Raw genomic sequence first — 23,829 nt, 5'->3', positions numbered from 1 at the left:
GCCACCCTAAGAGAGCAGTCAGGGACTGGGCCCTGGCTCCCCCCCCCCCTCCGCTCTGCCTACAGCCCCACGTGCTCAGAGGACTCTGTGCTCACGGTCCTCTCTGGCGGCGTCCCGTCGCTGACAGTCTTCGCGCTTAAGTCTCTCCGCTAACACTCCGGAGGGCTCTGTCATCTGAGCTACTCCCCGCTTCCAGATAACTCTCTGCTGTCCTCCTCCCTCCCTCCCTCCCTCCCTCCCTCCCTCCCTCCCTCCCTCTGCTCTCCTTCTGCTTCTCTTTTGCTTCTGCCGCTTCCTGTCCCCAGAGGAAGAAGGAATGCCCGTGCCCGCATTCAGGTACTTCTGCTTGGGGGAGGGAACCGGTACTGCTCCCGATTGGCTCCCTAACAGAGAAAGAAGCCCCCGTATTCATTGCGGGGATAATGCCTTACCCTGATTGCTTTTAACAGCTGTTCTAATACGCTACACTAGTTATACTCTTGTCTTAGCGTCTTATCTTCTCTTAATTGAGTGTATCTGTTTTTGACTGTAAGTCACTTTGGATCAATGTACTCCCCCGTCTTGACATGAGTTTGATGGCTTATAAACCGTAAAAATAAACAGCCGATCGATTTGTATTGCATTGTCATTTTCAGATCAATATGTGAGCGTTTGCTTTGTTGTCGATTACCCCGTTTTAGGATTCAGGGCAACCTATTCCGGTGGTTGTCGAGAGCTGTGTACGATACATCAATCTCTACGGTGAGTCCTCCTGAAATATCATTCATGATCTTCAACGTAGAAAGAAATGGAGCAGCGAATCCCTGAGCGAACTCCGCTCAGCCCCCCAAAAAAGAGTGACAAGGTGATCCTATTTCCGTAGACGGCCTCGGGCTCAGAGTGAGACACGACCTGCCTTCTACCGGGGTGTTCCTCAGAGCTCCTAGCCAGCCTGGTCACCCATGATACAACAGGCCCGGTGCACACTGGAACCTTTGTAGAGTCCTGTTCGAGCACTGTCTAAGTTTAGACAGTGCACCGTGAATCCCCCCCACCCCCACCATAGCTCCTCTCCGTCTGGCTGAAACATCTGCGTGTAGTTCAGCGCTCTCAACCCGCAGCTCCCGGGCCCCTGAATCTGGACCTAATGAAACTCCAGAAAACTGATTAGGAGCGATATAACCGAAGCCATATGCCCCGGCCCCTCAGTTTGGCCGGGGCCCCCCTCTCCTGGAACAGGAAAAAAAAAAAAAAAGCATCTGCCTTCATAACTAGATTACATTTCCTGCCCTCTCTCTCTCTCTCTCTCTCTCTCTCTCTCTGTCTCTCTCTCTCTCTCTCTCTCTCTCTCTCTCTCTCTCTCTCTCTCTCTCTCTCTCTCTCTCTCTCTCTCTCTCTCTCTCTCTCTCTCTCTCTCTCTCTCTCACCTTCACTGAGGTGTGCCTGTCATAATAACGGGGGGCGTCTGGATTCTATCGTCTGGATTCTGATTGGTTGTCTCTTGTGTTGTTGTGCTTTCAGGGCTGCAGCAGCAGGGTATATTCCGGGTGCCCGGGTCACAGGTGGAGGTCAACGACATTAAGAACTCATTTGAGAGAGGTGAGTCATCGCTTGCCCCTGTCGGTTGCTCTCTACAGACGGCTCAATGTACATTTTGTTCCATTGTGTCCCGGCATAACTAACCCTAACCCTCAAAAACCCTGAATGCAAATCCCCTCATGTTCCCTTGATCTTCTCGGTAGCCCAGTGTTGTGTTCATGTTTGATCTGTGTTCTGGGGTCTCTGCATAATTCACAACGGAGGGAACCTCTTCTCTGTTGCTCTCTTCAGGGGAAGATCCATTGGTGGACGACCAGAACGACCATGACATCAACTCGGTGGCGGGGGTCCTCAAGCTGTACTTCAGGGGTCTTGAGAACCCCATCTTTCCCAAGGAACGCTTCCTGGACCTCATCTCCACCATCAGTAAGTCCTTGTGGCCACCGGGCGTACCCGATAGAAACCAGCCAATCACAGAAACAAATTCTACACTGAGGCAGCAAGGTTGCAGTTCACCGTACAGGAAGGGCTTCACCTTTGATCCTCTGTGAAACAGCAGCGCATGGAAACAATCTTCATCACCACCACAACCCATGGCGGTTACTTAACTAGAACCTAACTGCAAGAGGAAAGTGTGTGCCACATCAGAACATTGTGTGTGCAGTCAGCACACCACATAAACCATTTCTCTCTCTCTCTCTCTCTCTCTCTCTCTCTCTCTCTCTCTCTCTCTCTCTCTCTCTCTCTCTCTCTCTCTCTCTCTCTCTCTCTCTTCTTAAAGTATAAGAAGATTTGAATGCGTACTTCAAAAGATGTTACTTTCTAGAATATTTACGAATTATGCCTTTCACCATTCGTAATGGTAATATAGTCAGTCATTAGCATTAGTATCATCATCTCTCTGATGATGTATTGTTGCATTAGTCATCTCTCTCTCTCTCTCTCTCTCTCTCTCTCTCTCTCTCTCTCTCTCTCTCTCTCTCTCTCTCTCTCTCTCTCTCTCTCTCATCTAAATGGCTCCCACTGGTGAGAGGTGGCCGTCTATTAAAGTGTCAGATAACTCTTTTTAACCATCCTCCGTTATTTAGCTTCTCTGTTGTAGATTCAGTTGATTGACGCCTCCGTCAGCCTTTCAACCACACAATCATTATTTCAAGGGTATTTCTGGCTCATGGTTGACTGTGGCTTGTTGACAATCTCACTTGATACTACACCCAGAAAAAGAAAAATCTGTCACTTTTAATCTGCAATCTGGAGTTGAAGTCAAACCCAGCTGCTCTGTTTAATGGTACGCGATTGCCAGCGTATTATAACTCAATTGGCTACCAAAATATTCGGTGTTTCCTTGAAAAATAATGAGTTCCGTTGGGTAAAGAAACTGTAGGAAGCAAAAAATGCTAGTAACTGACAGTTTTGATAATTAAACGACATACTTCATTAAGGAATCATTGTATGATTGGCACTTTCTCGGCCATCTCTCAGCACATTTAAAACTAAAGTATTAATCTTGCTAGCAAATTATTTATATCGATGCTCTCCATCTAGATGCAAGTTGTTATAATACCATGTTATTAAACTCACTCACAGACTGTGTGGAAATCCAACTGCATGCGTCACAAGATATCGAACAATTGCACGAGAAACTTTGACAGAGTGTAAAGGTGTGAGTGGCTCCCATGCTGCAGCATGTTCCCGTAGTAACAGAGGCGGTTGCTTGGCGCAGTACTGAGTCTGGGTCTGTGTTATTGTTGTGTTCCAGAGCTGGAGTCTGGCACGGAGCGAGCGCACCACATCCAGCAGATTGTCGTCACGCTCCCTCGCACCATCATCATCGTCATGAGATACCTGTTCTCGTTCCTCAACCAGTGAGTCTGCTCTTCATCTGTTCAGAAGTACACATGAAAAAAAAAAAACTGATATGCGTTACCTGGCACGACACAGAAGAGCTCCTGTATACATTTGAGCACACCGCGTGCTTCAATCTCTGTTTAACAACAAAATACGACCACTCCAAAATAGCCCCATTCAAATTAAACCGACACAACTAAAAGTAGATCTGGGTCTGTGTGTTACTAGATACGTCCCAAGTGCTTTTAAAAGTAATTCACGGGGGAGGCCGGGGAAGTCATTTGTCTGTAGTAGTAGTATACCTGTCCCCCTTTTAACGAGAGCCTATTCCTTCTGACTTTACTGGGTTCCCCTGCAGAAAGCGGGGGCCGTGAATCCACGTCTTAAGTTTGAGCTGGTGCTGCTCTAATGCCGCTTCATGTTGGATGTCTTCCAGCTGTGGCTTTAACTGCGTTACCTCACCTTGTTGACACGCAGGCCCGTCCATAACTCCTCCTCCTTCCGATTACCCGTCTGTGGCTGTGCTCGGGCGTATGAGCAGCTCGCGTCGACTCACAGACTCGTAGACACCCAGTGGGGCCTTCTCTGTTCCTCGCTTTAGTTTGGCTGTAAGGGGGGCGATTCCGTTTGAACCTGGAGGTCGGAACTATTAAGTTCCTCGGCTGAGATTCCAGCTGGAACACTCCGCTGTAGTCGGATTTCCGACTCCGAAAGTCGGATAATCTTACAACGCCGACCTTCGGGGTTCAAGACGGCTGCTCCGTGCATCGAGAGGAGCGGAAGCTGGAGCATAATACTCAAGCACGATCACACGTGAGGGAAACTAAAGTGTATCAGCACGACGTCGATGGCTACGATGCGATAAGACGTCGCTTTCGAAAGAAGTGTCTACTTCTATCGAAAATATCAGACCGTACATCGCCATTGGATGCGGTCGAGCTGATTGGACGACAAAGGCTACCAATCAAAACACCTAAAAGAGTATTTAGAAGCTGTGGTTGTTTAAAGTCCCCGTCATTGAGCCCACACTGCCCCGCCCCCCCCCTCCCCCCTAGTCTGTCCCAGTACAGCGACGAGAACATGATGGACCCCTACAACATCGCCATCTGCTTCGGGCCCACCCTGATGCCCATCCCCGACGGCCAGGACCCCGTGCTCTGCCAGGCGCAGGTCAACGAGGTCATCAAGACCATCATCGTCCACACCGAGGTCATCTTCCCGAGCCACCGGGAGCTGGAGGGGCCGGTCTACGAGAAGTGCATGAGCGGGGGGGAGGAGTACTGGTGAGTGGAGACGAGCACCTCTACTTGAGCCCCGATGGCGTGAGTATCATGGCAGTTCTTTTTGACACACTAATGTCTGCTGCTGAAATATATATGAGGCAGTTTCTAGACGGACTACTGGGTTATAGGAAGGGACGTGCACAAGGGGGGAGTGGCTACACTGCCCCCCTTGCCCTCATTGGCTGAAGGACAAATAGTGCCCTGTTTTTAACTTTTATAATAATAGTTTTATTGTTGCAGTTGTTTTGACCTCGGATGTGGTTCATTTTAGGAATATCATTTAAAATATAATGAATCGATTCAACTAAATACATTTTCTAAACACCCTGGTTTTACGTTTGATATGCGGTTACACGGATACTGTAAATCTATAACGGCTCGGACATGAGGGCTGAGATTATCGTTTATTTTTTAAACAGTCTTCAGCATTTGCGATTTAAAGGAATCACTGCATCTAAAGGGCCTGGGCTACTGCAGGCCTTTTGAACAAACTCTTCTTTGATAAGACATGGAGACATAACCTGAGTGACTCCAGGGTAAATAACAGCCATGCTGTGGATCACCAGGGGGGGGGGGGGGGGGGGCATGATGTAATACATAAACACATCAACTATAAAAACTTGATTCATCACTGTATTCCTTTCTTGTTTTATCTGGTCGATACATCCACATCAGAGGGCGGCCTGATCTGACCAAATATTTAAATTGAAACCAAATACATTCTGCATCGAGAGACGTTTTCTTTTGACACGTGTGGTCCTAACCCACATCGCCTGGGTTCTCCCCCTGCAGTGACAGCCCTCACAGTGAGCCGGGCACCATCGACGAGGCCGACAACGGAACGGAACCGCCCACCAGCGACGAAGGTCTGATCTCTCTTTAGCCGTCATCTAATCCTGTAGCGACGGGAAATGTTATGAGTGTTACTCTTTTGGCAATGCTCTCTGTTCTTGGCTGTTTGAAGTGCATCTCTAAATGAAACCCACAAGGCTTTGTTTTAGTTCAGAGACACACTCATGCTGAGAGCATGTTCAGTCCATCCATTAAATCATAATGTGGTTAACCCTGTCTGACCCCTGCTGGTGAGCCAGCAGAATCACACCTGTCCCAGGCTTGGAACTGTGAAGCCCTTGGACTTGTTAATGTTCATCTTAACAAGGTGGTGTTACTATAAACACCTTTCAATCCAAATCACAGGGTTTTTTTCTGTTATTTTTAACGATAGTTTCTCGTTGAGTTTCTGTAATCGGCCTAGTGGATAAATTATAACATTTGACGGGAGAACGTTTTGAAGAGTGTGTCAAAGGTACGTCGTTTTCTACGACGCTGAAGTTGGCATCCGATTCGCAGCATACGATTCAGCAGCTGGTCCACTTTAAATCGGTCCTGATTGAAAACCACTACACCTAGACTCTTCAAATCTAGACTAAATTATCACAGTGAGGCTATACATTATGTAAAACATAGTTTCAGATTCGTGAAACCTTTACCCTATTTGTGAAAATGCAATAAAGGCACATTTTAATGCTTTTTAGGGGTCCAGACCGCATTAGAACTCATCCTGATTAAAAACCACTAAACCTAGACTCTTCAAATCTGAACTAAATTATCACAGTGAGGCTATACATTATGTAAAACATAGTTTCAGATTTGTGAAACCTTTAACCTATTTGTGAAAATGCAATGCGGTCTGGACCCCTAAATAGCATTCAAATAAGCCTGTATTGCATTTTCACAAATAGGGTAAAGGTTTCACAAATCTGAAACTATGTTTTACATAATGTATAGCCTCACTGTGATAATGTAGTCCAAATTTGAAGAGTCTAGGTGTAGTGGTTTTCAATCAGGACCGATTTGAAGATTCTAAGTGGTTTTCAATCCGAATCGGATGCTGCGAATCGGATGCCAACTTCAGCGTCGTTGTATTTCTGATGTTTAAAAATGGCTGTATCAGGGAATAAATAAATTCCTGTCTAATGGCTGACTAATAAACCTTTGATTTAATTTCTGACTACATCATCTGTCGTTCCCTCAGCCGCCCCTCTGCATAAAGCTCTGTTTAATAGAATCTCACGTAGGACTTTGGGGGGCATTTAAGGGATTTGATCGCTCTTCCATGATTGGCTGAACCAAACTACTATTTCATTAGCTATACAGCGCCTCAGCCGTACTTCATGTGTGTGTCTCATCCTTCGTGTTCATCCAACGCTTCTGCAGAGATCGAGCAGATCGAGGCCATCGCCAAGTTCGACTACGTGGGCCGCAGTCCCCGCGAGCTGTCCTTCAAGAAGGGCGCGTCCCTCCTGCTGTACCACCGGGCCTCCCAGGACTGGTGGGAGGGCCGGCACAACGGCGTGGACGGCCTGATACCTCACCAGTACATCGTGGTGCAGGACATGTGAGTTACTGAGCAACCCCTGGCTCCTCAACCTTCCAACCCACAAGGCTGCTTTTAAAGTCGGGGACTTTAAAAGCAGCCTTCGGCAGCACACAGCAATACACGACCGGTCTTGACCGGTCTAGCCTCGCTGTCCGAGCGGTGGTCCAAACTAGGGCACGAGACTAAAGGATGATTATCTGAGCTAGAATCAGCCGGGTTTGTCGTCTGGTTGGAAGGTAGCCTTTGGATCCTCTGATTCGTGGGAGAATTGGGACTTTTTGGGAGGAGATTGATAATGTTTTCAGGATTCTTTTGAGCAATGTACCATTGAGTCGTGTTGGTTGGAAGATACTTTGTGTAACCAGTTAACCGATCTGGAGTTTGGAAAAGAGTTGTTTGATAACAGGTTTTTGGATTTGGAATTGGATTTGGAATTTGGTGTCATTCGTACGGAAAGAAAACATTATTCCTCCCGTTAGTCTCATTTTCTACCTTCAGTTCGAGTAAATAGCATTGTGAGAGGATTATTTGTGTTTTGACAGCTAATTTGTCGAGTACGTCGTAAAACCTTGAGTGCTACTTTTGCTTTAGGTTTTTTATGCAGACGCTGTTTTTGTGTCTGCATGGATGCTCATTAAAATTGAAAAACAGTTATGTTGCTAATAACTGTCCATCCATAAATTCAGATTTTACCAGCATAATAGTGTGTTCCAATTACCCAGTACAACAGTGCATTATTTATACATATATATATTAATTATTTTGTTTATTAGTTTTAAAGGAATGCACCCTAATTGGATGCATCAGTGGCGGTGTGGGTCTGATACTGTTGGGTTTGTTTGTCTGCGTCCTCTCAGGGACGACGCCTTCTCCGACAACCTGAGCCAGAAGGCGGACAGCGAGGCCAGCAGCGGACCCCTGCTGGCCGACGACAAGAGCTCCTCCAAGAACGGCGCCCACTCCCCCTGTGAGCAGTCCCCCGAATACAACTTTGGAGGGATGATGGGGAGGTATGGTATACTACTGTTACTTAAAGCTCAGCGCACCGGGTCCACTTAAACTAAAAACCAAAAGCAAAGCAAGGCCGATCATATCTGTTAGTGTTTCTGATTCAACGTACGGCCGGGTGATTCAGGTTAATAATCTCTGGACGTCACTGTTGCTTTGACCATGACACCGCGTCACTCTTAAATGTGATTATATGTGATTGCATGTGGTTTTGTGTGAGGAAAGAGCAGGTTGTTTCATATCAACGAGGGAGTGACTGTAACAAAACCGTAATGTTTGTCTCTGCATTATGCCGCCGTTTTTCACTCAGGGATTTATAATAAAAACCCGGGCATATTTACTGCGCTCCACGACGTACCGACGCGGAGACACGCGGGCGCGGAAAGTATGAATACAAACAACGGAAATGCAGCGGAATTATTTATTTATATTTTCATTGTGGAAAGACGGCGATGTGGACACGGTCCCTTAGACGTTGCACCAGTCTGTTGTTGTGGCTGTTGTTGTTGTTGTTGTTGTTGTTGTTGTTGTTGTTGTTGTTGTTGACCCGGCGTGACCTGTCCCCCGCAGGGTGAGGTTACGCTCCGACAGCGCCGCCCTCCCGAGGCAGCGGGGCGGCCCGGACACCCAGAGCCCCACCCGGGGGGCCGACACCCCGCCCAGGGCCGCCGCCTGCCCCAGCAGCCCCCACAAGGTGGCCCTCCACAAGGGGCGCGTCGACAGCCCCGAGAAGAGGCGCCTGGGCACCTTCGGCAGCGCGGGCAGCATCAACCACCCCGAGAGGAAGGCCTACCCCGAGGGACACCCGCTGAGGCCCGTCCCGGGGAACACCCGCCACAGCAGCCTGGGGGACCACAAGGGCCTGGAGACGGACGCCCTGGCCGAGGTACCTGGCTCCGCTGGCTGGCTGGCTGGCTGGCTGCCTGGCTGGCTGGCTGGCTGGCTGTCTTGTGGTGTATAGGTTGTGGTGTCTGTCTTTCGGTTGGTCTTACCGTCTGTCTGTTTTGTCTTGTCTGTCTGTCCGTCTCTTGTCTCTCTGTCTGTCCGCCTCTTGTCTCTCTGTCTGTCTGTTTTGTCTTGTCTGTCTTGTCTGTCTGTCTGTCTGTCTGTCTGTCTGTCTGTCTGTCTGTCTGTCTGTCTGTCTGTCTGTCTGTCTGTCTGTCTGTCTGTCTGTCTGTCCGTCTCTCATCTCTCTCTGTCTGTTTTGTCTTAAGCTGAGGTAACACCATATCAATTGCAACCGCTGGAATAGTTAAAAAACTAGTATCAGCATTCTGTTAATAGTGAGTAACCAGGTCAAGTGTCTGACTTTGTATGTGACACCCCCCCCCCCCCCCCTCCCCCAGGACATCGAGAAGACCATGAACACAGCGCTGCACGAGCTGCGGGAGCTGGAGCGCCAGAACGCCGCCAAGCAGGCCCCCGACGTGGTGCTGGACACGCTGCTGGAGCCCGCCAAGGGCCCGGCCCCGGGGCCCGGCTCAGAGCCCGGCAGCCCGCTGCACACCATGGTGATCCGCGACCCGGACGCCGCCATGCGGCGCAGCAGCAGCTCCACCTCCGAGATGATGTCCACCTTCAAGCCCTCCTCCTTCTCCGCCCGGCTGGCCGGCGCCCAGCTGCGCCCGCCGCCCGCCCGGCCCGCCCGGCCCCCGCCCACCACGCACCGCTCCAGCAGCTCGGGGTCGTCGGGGTTGGGCAGCCCCGCCGTCACCCCCACCGAGAAGATGCTGTTCCCCAGCCCGGCCGCCGCCGCTGCCGCCGCCGCTGCGGGTGTGCACGAGGCCGGGGATAAGTCAGGCACCATGTAACGGGGGGGGGGTGGGGTCGGGGTGTGTGAGGAGGAGGGCTGGAGGAGGGGTGGAGGAGGGGTGGTGGAGGAGTCGCATGCGGAAATGGGTTTCGATGGTAAAAAAAAGAAGAAAAAAGCAGGCCGGTTGAGGATTGCCTCCCTGTTTTGTTTGAGAGTGCGTGTGTGTGTGCTCGTGCGTGCGCGCGTGTGCTCTTACGTGCGCGTGTGTGCGCACGTGTGCTACTTGATTAATGAATTCACAAAGGTCCTTGAGGGAGCCTGTGTTTCCATGGTGATGAAAGAGTTCTGGCAAGGATTGACAGCGACTGAATCAAACGTAAACCACGGAAGCGAAGCGCTTTTTAAGTTTTACCTCACCAATATAGGATAAGAAAAAAGGAAACTAAAGTTTGTGGCCATGTTCTCTTTTCAGAGAGACATTGAAGGCACTACGTGTGTACAGTTTTGGCATTAGTGTTCTATGGTTTATATTGGTGATGTTTCAGTCACTGCTGTAGGTGTTAAGGATCTCGTCTCGGAGATTCAGATATAAGCGGCAGAGGGCCACCATTAGGCTGTACATAAAATAAAAAGATACTTGAAGTTGTGTTCTGTTTGTATTATAAAGTATTGGATGTTTAGGGGACTTATAAGAGAACATTGTATGATTTTTGTTTTTTGGGAACACCCGTAAGGGGACCGTTAGAATATCATGGTGAAGGATTCCTTTAACATTGCTCCTTCCAGTGGGCAAAGTTAGCATTAGTCGTGATGAACTGAAGTTGTCTAAACTCTCTCCAACATGTATTCACATCCGTTCGAACCGTATTTCTTCGTCGATGCCTTCCCTCTCTTTTAGATTAGTGAATTGTTTATACCCCTGCCTTGCTTCAACGCAAGCCGCCCAAAACCTTTGCAGGTATAATGGGGGCTTGCTGAATGGACAGTGGTCTTTCAGCTAGATACTCTTAAGCCAGTTCACACACACCGCATGACTCAGTCCACGATGACGATAGCGTTTAACACAGTTGGGAATATTTGATCGTGCTAATTATGCACATGCCGGGGGGGGCCTGTCATCAGATAGGCTACTGGTATAAATTTGGCAACCTAATTGGGGCGACATCGGTCCCCTTTTAGGTTGTTGTCACTACTGCCATAGATGGAGAGTTTCACACAGGGTGGCAGCGATGATTACTGTGCATTTTAAGTCGTCTGGGTGAGGATGAGTTGAAAAAATTAAGAAAGTCATCGTCCCCCACTTTTATGTTTCTTGACTTGGTCTTTTAGGAAATGTGTTAGAAAACTAAACTCATACTATGAAGTATTTGCTGAGGAAATCTGTCAGAGAGAGAAAAAAAAAAAAAAAAGCACATGTATTTGTAAATAATGTGTTGTAATCTTGTAGAGGTCAATGCTTAGCAGGGATTTACATCAAGGGGATTGTTGTAAATGTGGCGAACTTCAAACCACACAATAGGATCTTTATCATTCCCTAATGCTGAAACGTAGAAGTCCATCGACTGTTTCTACTTTGCATTATCCACGTTGTTTAGCTGTAGACACACGGATGATGCTCAACAGTGTTCCAACATAACGTCCATTGCTAATTAATCCTTATCAAAATAATTGTGAAAGACATGCCCACATTTCACATAAAATGCAATAAAGGATCTTTTAAAAATCTATTAAGAACTCAAATAATCTCAAATGATTCATTAGAAAAAAGATCGGAAATCCAACGTGTAGCCTGTGAAGTCCCCTCGTAATGTTGTTCTCTTTACTATGCGCATACTAGGCTTGATGCGACTGACTGTACTCGTCTGTATTGGTTGATATAGACACACTCTAGTAGTAACTCACTCCCTTTCATGTAGGGGAATAATATGACTTATATTTCAAATATCTGTACTCTTCTGTATCTCTGCGATCGTCCAGAAACTCTGTATTTAGCATCCCAAAGAACGTGCATGTTTTTGCGGTGTATTGTCTGACGAGTTAAACAATAGCTGTGCGTGGTGCCTTGGTGGTGGTTTGGTCAAATGCACAAATACTTATACTTTCCTTTTTGAGGAAACAACAAAGCCCTGTGTCAAGATCACAAGTGACCCAACGAAAAAAGAAAAACATTTAAACCTCATGTAAAAGTTGAACAACTGCTGAACTCAAATAAGCCTGGACTTTAGCATGAATATTAAACACTGATTCCAATTTTATAGTTAGTCCTCTAAGCTGCTTTTCCTGGTTCAAAACTGGAATGCTTTGCTTGCATCTGGATTTATTTTTTATATGCCATAGACAGAATATCCATCATGTTCTGGATTTCTTAGGGACAGAGTAGGTAACGGTGGCCAACGCCTAACATAGCCATAAAACAGTGCACTCATACCCTCTGCTGGCTGCTAGTGGTATTGCTTCTATCTATCTCTGGGCATTATGACATTCATCTTATGATACTCATATTGATAAACTGATGCAATCAAACAAAAAGTGTGATGTTGCGACTGTGAATATCACATTGACAATTTTGCAATAATTGTTCCAGTTTATCACCTATATGATCATAGATTTCTTTGTTTTGGACGTTTTTGCATTTTTTGTTAATTTATAAACCCTTTGTACAAGAGGAGTAAACCATTTTAAAGTGCCTTATGTGCACATCATCGTTTTTTTATTGTACTTTTTAAATAAAATTGTAACTGCAAGATGTTTGTCTTAAAACAGTTGTCCCGTTTGGTAAAACTTAAATTCTTTCATTTTTCCTTTTCTGTGCTCTTCGACTAAAAATAAATTAACACACACACACACACACACACACACACACACACACACACACACACACACACACACACACACACACACACACACACACACACACACACGTATCAGGAATGCATTGGAAATGTCATACCCCTAATTGCTGTACAAGGAAGGATTATGAGTGACTGCTATGCTGTTGAATGGCAAAAAGGTAACCACGATGAAGACTACTGTACACTCCACACTGATTCAGTTCAGTCAAATCTCAGAATAGTTGAAAGAGGAGGGGTCTCTTACTTGTGATATGCCTGTACTGTGTTTCATCTGTGAACTCTTATGATTTAGCTCCCTCCTGCCCCCACATGAGGTGTCCCAGTTATGCTGGCTAGTATGGTAAGATCACGACTGATGATTATGAAATGATGAACCTCTTTATTGCACGGTTTTGTATAGGACACCGGGCGCAGTGTCCACTCTTTTGCTATTGTGATGTTCAGATGACTAGCTCTTCATTGTTTGTTTCTGGAATCTATGCTGACATGGATAATGCTGTTGGTCTGCCACTATGACAAGAGTGTGTGCTGTGTGCATTGTCATATTGTTAAATTCTCTCTGTCTCTCTCTCACTCTCTCACTCTCTCTCTCTTTAAGCATTTGTCCAGTGATTCTGTCTGTTCATGGGGGGGTCTGGTGGGTTGAAATCCTGTGATGTACATCATACCAGTCTGGATGTTGAGAACCTGTGTCCAAATAAACCATTGTTGCTCTATGACCCAACCCGTGTCATTCATTCATAAATGTTTGTCGAGTTTGAACTAAATGTAATTGTGAAATCAGCAAAACAATTTAGGCCTACATTTGATTATTATTGTTATTATGTTATTGAACATTGCATCAAGATTATGAATGTATTTACAATACGTATATACAAATGGGCATGGGCATTCATATAACATACCACAGCTGGCACAACGTCAGTTCCAAAACACACAAGATAATGAAGACATTATTTACCCAATATAAATAATGACCACGTAGCCCTGGAAACCTTTTATGGAGAGCCTTGCAGACTGTAGTTCATATTGTAGCCACATGGTGGAGCTCCTGCAGCACATAGACGACAGAAACCCAATTTAACGAATTTGCTCAAAAATCCTAGGCATACATTTAACATTTAAGAGAATATGTGATCCGCGCCCCCACCGCGACCCCCACTCCAGGTAACACTACGACCTGTCAATTTTATGTTGTTGTTGTTTTTAACAAAGTCATTACTGAATCAAATCACTACTGCACCTTCATTTTTTGCACCAATATTGTATTTTAATTTCCATTACAATGAATACTTAACAGGCTTACAGTTTGCTTGAAGTGTGGCAGGGTTTCCAACTGTTATAATGAGGCAACAGGATAACCCCGCTGAAAGCTAATTTCTATTCACAATGACTTCATAACGTATGCCTATTGGCAGCTGTGATAAGCTCCTGCCCTTCGGCTTGTGTGTGTGTGTGTGTGTGTGTGTGTGTGTGTGTGTGTGTGTGTGTGTGTGTGTGTGTGTGTGTGTGTGTGTGTGTGTGTGTGTGTGTGCGTGCGTGCGTGCGTGCGTGCGTGTGTGCGTGCGTGCGTGTGTGTGTATGGATGGATGGATGAAAGAATGGATGGATGATGCTTGATGATGTAATACATTTAATTGAATAATTAGTTAGTTATGGTTAGTTATGGCCTTGTCACTATTTGTGTGCGTGTGTGTGTGTGTGTGTGTGTGTGTGTGTGTGTGTGTGTGTGTGTGTGTGCGGGTGTTTGTGTGTGTGTATGTGTGTGTGTGTGTGTGTGTGTGTGTGTGTGTGTGTGTGTGTGTGTGTGTGTGTGTGTGTGGGTGTGTGTGTGTGTGTGTGTGTGTGTGTGTGTGTGTGTGTGTGTGTAAGGGGCATAGCAGTCAATCTGTGACTACTGAAAACAATGTCCTCTGAAGATAACACAGACAGGCATAGAAAGTCAAGACATTTCCTCAGGGAAGCCTATTTAATGAATTGAACAATGGAATAGCAGTGTGATCTCTGGATTAAACGTGTCCTCCATTTCTCGGAAACACATTCATTATAGGAACTTTCATAGCTGGTGCTCCACAGATATGATCCAAAGAAACATTCCACTGATACTTAAGGGAGCATAAAGTAAATTAAAGATAAAAAACTTTTGGCTCGACAACCACAAAGCTCATTTCAGAGAATCGTAGAAGGAAGTGGGAACTAAACACTTTGGGTTATTATGGTATAATTCAAAGGCGGTCTCTCTTAATGACGTCCCCAAAGACAAACAATCGTAAACAAACTGTTGTTAACACATTGTTAATGTAGGCTTCAGGGGGACTATTATGTTTATTTTTTTTGAAAAGGCATTCTTCTGCCAATGTGCAACAGATGTTATGACAGCTCCAATCTGGAAAGTGTTTGACAAACACCATCACACCACAGCACTCCATAGTCCTTAGCGTTCTTCACAGTTGGTGTACAAATCGTAAGCCAACTGTTATAAGTTACAGGTATTTGCTAATTATTCCCTTCAAAATAGCATGTCTTCAGCCTTGACCCATGAATCACCAATGCTGAAAATTAATTATATTAATGCATTGTATGTAAGCAATTGTACTCCCCATTAACCCCCCTCCCCCACACACAAAAACACACACACACACACACACACACACACACACACACACACACACACACACACACACACACACACACACACACACACACACACGCAGACACACACACACACACACACACACACACACACACACACACACACACACACACACACACACACACACACACACACACACACACACACACACGCACACATCACCTCACTTTTATACATTGTATATTATACATGTAGGGCACGTTTCCTTTGGAGCTGACCTTGCAAATCATATCATCGCCAGTCCCTCTTGATTGACGCTGCAGAGGCAATGCATGGCAGCCGACCCGGCGAGACTGTCACACTCGCACGGGTTACAGATCACTTCATATAATCTGACGCAGCCAGTGGTGTAGTCTACGTGATACGCAGGTATACGCCGTATACCCACTAGGAACGCACCAGCAGGGCCGGCGCTGGCCGTTTCGGAGCCCTAGGCGACTCGAAATCAACTTGCGCCCTGGACAGGTCTTGCGGGGGGGGGGGTGCTACGCTGACGGTTTCGGGCCGCCCTGACAATTGCTCCCGCGCCCCCTCGCTTCTCCGTTCGCGTCGTATATTTTAATTGATATATTTTTTAATTAAGGGCGCCACCAGAGGGCGCCCCCAACGCATTTGTCGCCCTAGGCGGTCGCCTAGCTCGCCTATGCCGATCGCCGGCCCTGCGCACCAGGATTTGCGTATACCCACTTAAAAATGTGCACGGATACGTATCAATCGTCTTGTGACAGATCTTTCACTTCTGTGTTTATTTTTCGTTAATATCGGTTGGGTATAACTGCAAAAAAATACTTTAAGCAGGGGAAGTTATCTCCTACATTCACCATTCATAAAATTCCCGCTGCACGCTCGCGCTCTGCCTTGTCTCTGTTACGAAGCGCGAAGCTGCCCCTGCATCTCTGCACGTTAATTGGCGGGCCAAGCCCCTCCTTCTCGCGTGTGTGTGCGTGTGTGTGCGTGCGTGGGCGTGCGTGTGTGTGCGTGTGTGTGTGTGTCCATTCCTCCCGTATTAATGTGTAAACCACATAATAAGTAGTCAACAGAAGACAATGTTTTAATCCCACTTTATATCTCCTTGTTACTTTTAGATGAGAACCCCTGGCCAGCCTTTCAGACTGGGTGTCAGGCTAGGGAATTTAAAAACAGGCATCCTTGGTTAGAGTGGAGGGAAAAAAAGTTATAGGTAAATGTCAGCCAACATACAGTTGGTATACACAATTGAAATTCATAATGTTAATCACTATGCAAATGAGAGTATAGCTAATTCATGGTCATTTTTAAGGTGCAGTAATTTCACACTTTTACACAATTCAATTACTGTATGGTATGTTAGATAACAACAGTAAGAGCTCAAATTAGAGCAATTGAAAGAGTGAAACATTAGTCTCCTGTCATCTCCTTCTCATGCACTGGTTAGCCATGGATGTAAACAGTTCATTAAATTATTTTGAGTAGATTTTGTCCTTGTTTAGCATGTGCTATTGCTACTATAGATATACAAAGGACAACTTGTCATTTTTGTGTTCTATTTGTTCATACTGTTATTAAAACTGGTTCTTTCCATGATTGTTGATAATCGTTATACTCTTAAATCAGCGGGTTGTAGACCCCTGCGTTGGTGAGTGTGGTGCGACACCCCATAAGCGCCACACACGTACACGTACCGGTCGGACGGGTTGTGTCCGAGGCTGGGAGGGAATCATCACAGTATACCCACTACAATAAAATAGACTACACCACTGGACGCAGCCATATTCTCCACGGTTCCTGTAGGCTTTATGCTGCATACAAAACAAACCTCCCAGGACGTGGAGCACGGCTCTTTAGTTTGTCAGTATTGCACGGCAAGGAAGAAGAGCACACAGCGAGACAAGGAGTTCAGAATGTGGCAAAGACCAATAAGCAAAGCGTTTAACAGAACTAGGGTTGACTGCGGGGCTGTGTTGCTTTTACTAACTCAAGAAAGCCCGCCCATTAGAAAGGATTCAGGCTGATAATGCTGGTGACAAGCTTGAAGGCTCTGAGCAGTATAAAAGGATTATAGTGGTGGGGAAGGGATCCGCCCACATATTGCTCTCTGGGTTGATGGATTAGACTTGCTTTATCTTTGAAGTCCTTCTGATTGAATGGTCAAGGTCTGGGTCTTCCATGGGACGACTGAAATATAAACATAACTCTGCCTTTCCCATTCTGTCGTCGAGCACCTCCCAGTGTTTCCAGGGTTAGTGGACTGATAGACATGTATCGCCGTAGGGAGAATAATCACATCCCGTTTATGTAATTCACTTCCATTTCTTAAATTGCGTGATTTTCGGAACAGCCACGTGTGCATAATCAGACACATACAGTTTGTTAATAATAATGCCCCCTCTCAGCTCATACACACCATCACGCTCACAGTAACAAACACACACACACGCACAAACCAACACGCAAACACACACACACACCAACACAAACAAACAAACAAACAAACAAACAAACAAACAAACAAACAAACAAACAAACAAACAAACAAACAAACAAACAAACAAACAAACAAACAAACAAACAGACAGACAGACAGACAGACAGACAGACAGACAGACAGACAGACAGACAGACAGACAGACAGACAGACAGACAGACACACACACACACACACACACACACACACACACACACACACACACACACACACACACGCACACACACACACACACACACAGAAGCTTCCAGTGATAATAGTTTGTGTGTCTGTTTCTGTGTGTCAGAGCAACGGCAGCTCTTGAAGTGTGCCTGGTCTGTAAAGAGGTTTGATAGCAAGCTGTTCAGGAAATTGCCTACCTGAACCAATGCCCATTGTCAATAGTTCATTTTCAATTAACACATATGTCCCTTTCACCCAACGTGAAACAGTCCCACTGAAACAAGAGCGTGGTTTGAAACACTCCCATCTGGCCGGTGTAAGATGTCTGTTGCTTGACATTAAACCCTAATTATTTCCATCAGAAGGCGGTTCAGCTACGCCCACAGCATCGCCGCCGCTCCTCTGACGGCGATCATACGGCTGTGTGTTCGCTCAGAAGCTGGCGCGGTTGACACCTGCGTGCTGATGAGAAACATAAGGGCAATGATGAGTCATCGCTCCGAGGTGTCGGTGTGCATCCCGGGCAGAGATAGCGGCGCTACGGTGAAGCTCCCTGCACACAGCCCTTTGTTTACCCAATCGCTGTCAAGGCGGGCTTCCTCATCCCCACCGTAAGGCCTCTGTTCTTGCTTTAGGATTCACCCACTCCTGCGGGCTGAGTCGATAGTTCCCAAACATTCCGTTTCTCAAATGTGCCCTTTCTGTTGACAATTAGTGACTCCCATGGGCTTTTCCTTGTCTTCTCCATTGCTGTCACCCTGTGTATGCATGATGCAGTGCTTCTGTCTGGAGCCTCCGGGGGCCTGAAAGCCTCCGGAGCCCAAACGAGAGAATAAAGACTTCTTCGATTGATCTACATAAAATTACAGAAAATGTCAATTTCAATGGGATGAGTTATTATTCTGTGTTTTCATTGCATTTCTTCATTCTATGTAGGGCTTTACTTAAGCAAGCAGGGTTTTAGTAAGGGGTTTGATTTCCACTGGGGTGTTCACCAAATGGCATATTCATAATGTAGGTTTCTTAGCAACTCCCGCAGTGCCTTCAAGTACAGCCAGTGGTACAAGGAGACCCGTTTGGGAAACCGGACCATACGATGATCCATTTTCCATGGACTTTCTTCAATTTCCCCATGGTGCACCAAAGCCCATCTGTGAGCCCAGTAGGCCCTTCTCTTTCCACAGCTATGCATCCAATATGTATGCATATTGGTGTTTTCCTTTCAGTTCGACTTGTCCTGTACTTAACTAAATAAAAGGCCTGATCACAGAAGCAGAAGTCCCAATTTTAAACTAAAAGCTTTCACAAGCAGAATCATCCAGCGCCGCTACTTTTTGCAAATGTCCCCCAGCCAGTCCCAGCAGCACGGCACCACGCTGACTCCAGCGTGTGATTACCGGAGGTCCATTGTGCAGGCCCTGTTTCCAATCTTATCCCAGAGTCACAGCAGAATTTCGGACGATTGTGGACGATCTGTTTTGGTCCAACTCAAACTACTCTATGACAAAAGCAAGACACAGGGGCTCACATAAACACACAAACACACACACACACACACACACACACATACACACACACACACACACACACACACACACACACACACACACACACACACACACACACACACACACACACACACACACACACACACACACACAAACACTATACCCCATTAACTGTGTCAAACATGTGCATGTTGTTCTACCATGATGTATCAAAGGACTGTAGGGTGTGTTCGGTTTCAGCGCTTATTAAAGCAGAGTTTATCTGTGTGTGTGTGTGTGTGTGTGTGTGTGTGTGTGTGTGTGTGTGTGTGTGTGTGTGTGTGTGTGTGTGTGTGTGTGTGTGTGTGTGTGCGCACAGATATGAGTGTGCGTGTGTGTGCTTGATATTACAATTATTCTAAAGTAGAAAGTAGCAAAGCAAAAGAAAACTAAGATCCTAAATTGAGTCAAAAAGCCCAGGATTGGGCTTAGCTGTCGTTAAATTATGAAAACAAAGGAATGAATATATGATCATATCTATTTTTTATAGGAATAATCATATATTAATTATCATTGGCAGAGATGAACCAAACACGGCCAACAAGCTGATACATGATGGACAACCTAAACGATTTGCCTTAAGGCATATTTTATTGTCAATAAAGTCCTGGGGAGATCGTTTGAATAACAACTACGCCCAATCAAATGACTGACTCTGGTTTCCTCCGGTTAGTAAGTAATCATTGACAAACCTAGAGCCTACATTCGGTATGGTCCAACGTTACGCACACTAATAGCTTTATTTACGCCTCTGGATTCCATCCCGGTAACGGAAGTTGAAAGCTGCCATTCAAATAATTTCTCTTTCTTAAAGGTCTATCTGTTAACGGTCCTGTGCATTTAACATAATGACAAGTCCTAATCAATCATACATTCTTTTCTGTGCAATATAATTGTTTATTGTGATAAATGGATCAATCTTGGTCTAAGCTGGCCCTAATGAGATCAATACGAGTCCTGCTGAGAGTGCTCTCTGCCCGGTGCTACTCCTGAGCAAACACTGTTGGCCAAAGGTGTGTTCCCATCTTGCAGGCTATTTTACGATTTACGAGTGCTTGCCCGTGGCAAATTGAGGTCATACACTGATGAAAGCTTGGTGCTGATCTCTAACAGGGGATAACACATTGGTTCCACATCTGTTATTTACTAGTCAAACACAGAATCACTCCGTTTCCAATCTGTTCGGATTGCAGTTCTAGCCAGGTTGTTTTTACAGTGAGGGTAGGTAGATCCCTACGCAAACACATGCTGATATTTCCCACCCATATTCAATGTATTCCGGCGATTAACTCTGGGGGTTCATGGGCCGCCCTGGCTTCACAAGTGCAAAAGCAAGCATATTCTTTATTGAGACTTTTCTGAGGAGCACAACTGCCTTTTCTTTCAAATGCGTTCTGTTGAACATTAAAGAAGGTCTTCAGATATATGCGTATTTTCATTGAAAAAACAACTTTATTTTGTTTATTATTATTGATTAGGAATATTTCCTTGACAAAAAAATATGATGAGTGGACTTCTTTAATGCATTCTTGGTTCTTCAGAAAGCATTTATCATGTTAAATTGATCAATTTAAATATCGTAGTTAAACCCGCCCACACTGGCCAGAATCGCACACTGATTGGCTAATTACCGAGTCATCAACTCGAACACACTCCTGAGTTCCTCATGCACACTGCTTCTTTATGGTATGCTACACTTATTTGTGTAATGCATGTTATTCAAAACTAACAGAAGAATAATGCATGCTACACAATATAATTATTTACACTTGATGAGAGTTAAATATTTAATGAGTTCCTATAGTGGCAGCACCAACCACTGAACAGCTAGGGGTACTGGTGACTTCTCTCTGGAATAAAGAGCGAATGTTACGATTATTATTCCTCATTGTGGTAGCGAAACATACATTACCAACTGAGGTCAACTTAGGGTCCAAAGCAGGTAAACAGTCTGGCTTTCCAGTCCCTCTCAAGAGAGTTAAAATACCAGATGGGATGGCATAACAATAGCAAACTCTTTTGGGGTGATTGGAATTCCAAAAGTGTGAAGGAATTCAGAGTAATCCAGCAAAGTTCCAATATCATTTAGTAATTGGGATACTAGAATTATGCTACTATTGAACCAAGTTTTATAAAACAAAGATTTATTATTGAAAATAATTATATTGTTTTGATAGCAATTGGCACTTGGCTGGCATTTAAAAAAAATAATGTAGTATCATCTGGGTGAGGATCACTTCTCTTTCTGAAATTGTAAAGACTTTTAAAGCACTATTTTTAATATGGGTGGAAAGGGTTGTGTACATAAAATGAATAGGTAGGGAGAGGCAGGGCAGCCCTGCCGGATGCCTCTTTGCGGCTCAAATCTCGGCGAAGGAACGGGTCACGCTCTGTGTGTGTGCATCATGTGCATGTGTGTGAGTGACGTAAGCAAGCGCGGCAGTTTCGTTGCTACCAGACAGACAAAGCTACTACTGCTATTCGAGAGTGGCTTCTAACGCTATAAAGCATAACTTGTGTTTGGGAGGAATAAGCGGGGGCCGACCATGGCACTCCAAAACGAAGCGGATTTACCACCCAGTTTAACATGTCTCAAAGTGAGTTGGACTTCCGGAGGTAGCTCCTGCATGCTAGGCTAATTGTTATGGTTTTAACTGAGGGCTGGCTAGAGGATTTTAGGACAAGAGGCGAGCTTTGAGTTGTGAACGAAGCATTGAGTGTAAATCACAGTTCGTAGGCATAATCACAGATTATGTCTACTAACGTTGAGTACGGCAGCAGTAACTGTATAGTGTCCAGCTGCCCAGATGCTGTGATATTATTTCTCCCCCCAAAAGCAACGCACTGGTATGGCATCAACGTAGTTTGAGCCTGACTGAGTTCAGTCTGATATAAATGTATTTTGAATAAAACCACAAATAATATATGATGAAACGCTGCCTTCATTACTCAGTGGGAATTCAATATTGTTGAACAAAGTAGGTCTGCAGAATTGTCTCCATCCTTAAATCCACTAGCATAGCAGAAGGACTGCAGGAGATGTTACGCGACATACATCCTCACCTTTTATTGTTGGAACCAATACAGTTTGGATCACAGTCATTTCTGCGTATTTAAGGTGTTATCCCAGTGTTCACACAGAGTCCAGTTAATATTTTTTACGTCAACATTTTTTTTTATTAAAATGAATAAGTTACATTTTCGTTTTTTTGTATTAAGTTAGCTTGCATGATGGGGAAAGAATAACTGGTGACTAGATTAAAAAATCTATAATGTATTTGACAATATTTGTTGATAAGTGAATTCCTTTCTCGTGCATTTAGCAGACGCTTTTATCCAAAGCAACTTACATCGGTTAATACACACATTGACACACCTACGGGAGTCAACCATGCAAGGCGACAGACAGCTCGTCAGCCGTTAGGGATAAGTGTCTTGCTCAGGGACACATCAACACTCAGCTAGTAGGAGCTGGGCATCGACCTAGCAATCATTCAGTTACAAGATAACTGCTCTACCTCCTGAGCTAAGCCGATTCTTGGACTATAACTATCGTAGGGAAAGACTGGCAAACAAGCGGCAGTGAGTTTTATTCAACAAGCCAACTACTTTTAAATAATTACCCTAAAGCATATAAGGCTATGTTGGACAGATCCAACATAAGTATAATATGTTTTAATTGTCGTTACTCACTTAAATCACTTAAAAGTGTTCCATTATGTATGAAAGCACTCAGCATCCAGGTCATTAACATTTAATTTGGCAAACTTTAACAAAATATTTTTCCAATCGTAACAGACGGCCTATGTCCATCTATAAATCTATCCAGTCTAATTTATGATAGTCTAACCATCCATCAAACCTTAAATGCAGAGATAGAACAAAGAGGCTTCCAACTTCCAAACTAACCCCCACATAAATAATTATTTCATTAAGTAATACTTAATGAAAAAGGTGTTATATTTGAAGCATAAATAATCAATTTGACAGCAATTTCCCTTCACAAGCCTTTATTTAACCGAACACTCTAGCAGCCCGGTAGTTCACTTCCTCAATAAAATGAATCATCCAACACGTGAGCCATCCAATATAAGCAATGCCTTGACTATGATATCAGCAGCTGTTCATCTCAAATTACCGTAAGTCCATGGCCCAGTCTGTGACGTTCACACTTGTTGACTTTGCTATTGGCATAGGGGACTGACCAGTGTTATCTTTTTCCCACCAGAATGTGGATACCCTGCTCCGGTGTCCAATTTGCTTTGATTTTGTCAGCATTGCAATGATGACAAAATGCTCTCATAATTGTAAGTATCAAAGTAGTTAAACAGCGCTCTTCCCCTTGACAGGCAGGGAGATAT

General features: G+C 45.1%; 2 protein-coding genes across 3 annotated transcripts in view; both read left to right on the top strand.

Moving 5' to 3' along the window:
• The window catches only part of srgap3 (SLIT-ROBO Rho GTPase activating protein 3), a 52,033-nt gene extending 42,185 nt beyond the window's left edge, over positions 1-9,848 (top strand). The window contains exons 13-22 of the mRNA XM_056606316.1: positions 681-741; positions 1,501-1,578; positions 1,810-1,944; positions 3,278-3,383; positions 4,422-4,649; positions 5,442-5,515; positions 6,867-7,047; positions 7,887-8,039; positions 8,608-8,923; positions 9,384-9,848. Coding sequence (XP_056462291.1) covers positions 681-741; positions 1,501-1,578; positions 1,810-1,944; positions 3,278-3,383; positions 4,422-4,649; positions 5,442-5,515; positions 6,867-7,047; positions 7,887-8,039; positions 8,608-8,923; positions 9,384-9,848 — 1,797 coding nt within the window. The remainder of the gene's footprint in view (positions 1-680; positions 742-1,500; positions 1,579-1,809; positions 1,945-3,277; positions 3,384-4,421; positions 4,650-5,441; positions 5,516-6,866; positions 7,048-7,886; positions 8,040-8,607; positions 8,924-9,383) is intronic.
• Positions 9,849-21,823: 11,975 nt separating this feature from the next.
• Positions 21,824-23,829, top strand: part of rad18 (RAD18 E3 ubiquitin protein ligase) — a 30,254-nt gene continuing 28,248 nt past the window's right edge. For both annotated transcript variants that reach the window (XM_056606066.1, XM_056606067.1), the window contains exons 1-2: positions 21,824-22,065; positions 23,697-23,775. In XM_056606066.1, coding sequence (XP_056462041.1) covers positions 22,015-22,065; positions 23,697-23,775 — 130 coding nt within the window. In that variant the 5' untranslated portion in view covers positions 21,824-22,014. The remainder of the gene's footprint in view (positions 22,066-23,696; positions 23,776-23,829) is intronic.

Source organism: Gadus chalcogrammus, chromosome 13 (assembly GCF_026213295.1).
Source record: "Gadus chalcogrammus isolate NIFS_2021 chromosome 13, NIFS_Gcha_1.0, whole genome shotgun sequence".
In the NCBI taxonomy this organism is placed as follows: domain Eukaryota; kingdom Metazoa; phylum Chordata; class Actinopteri; order Gadiformes; family Gadidae; genus Gadus; species Gadus chalcogrammus.
Note: the sequence above shows the minus strand (reverse complement) of the source record. Positions and strands in the feature narration are given on the sequence as shown.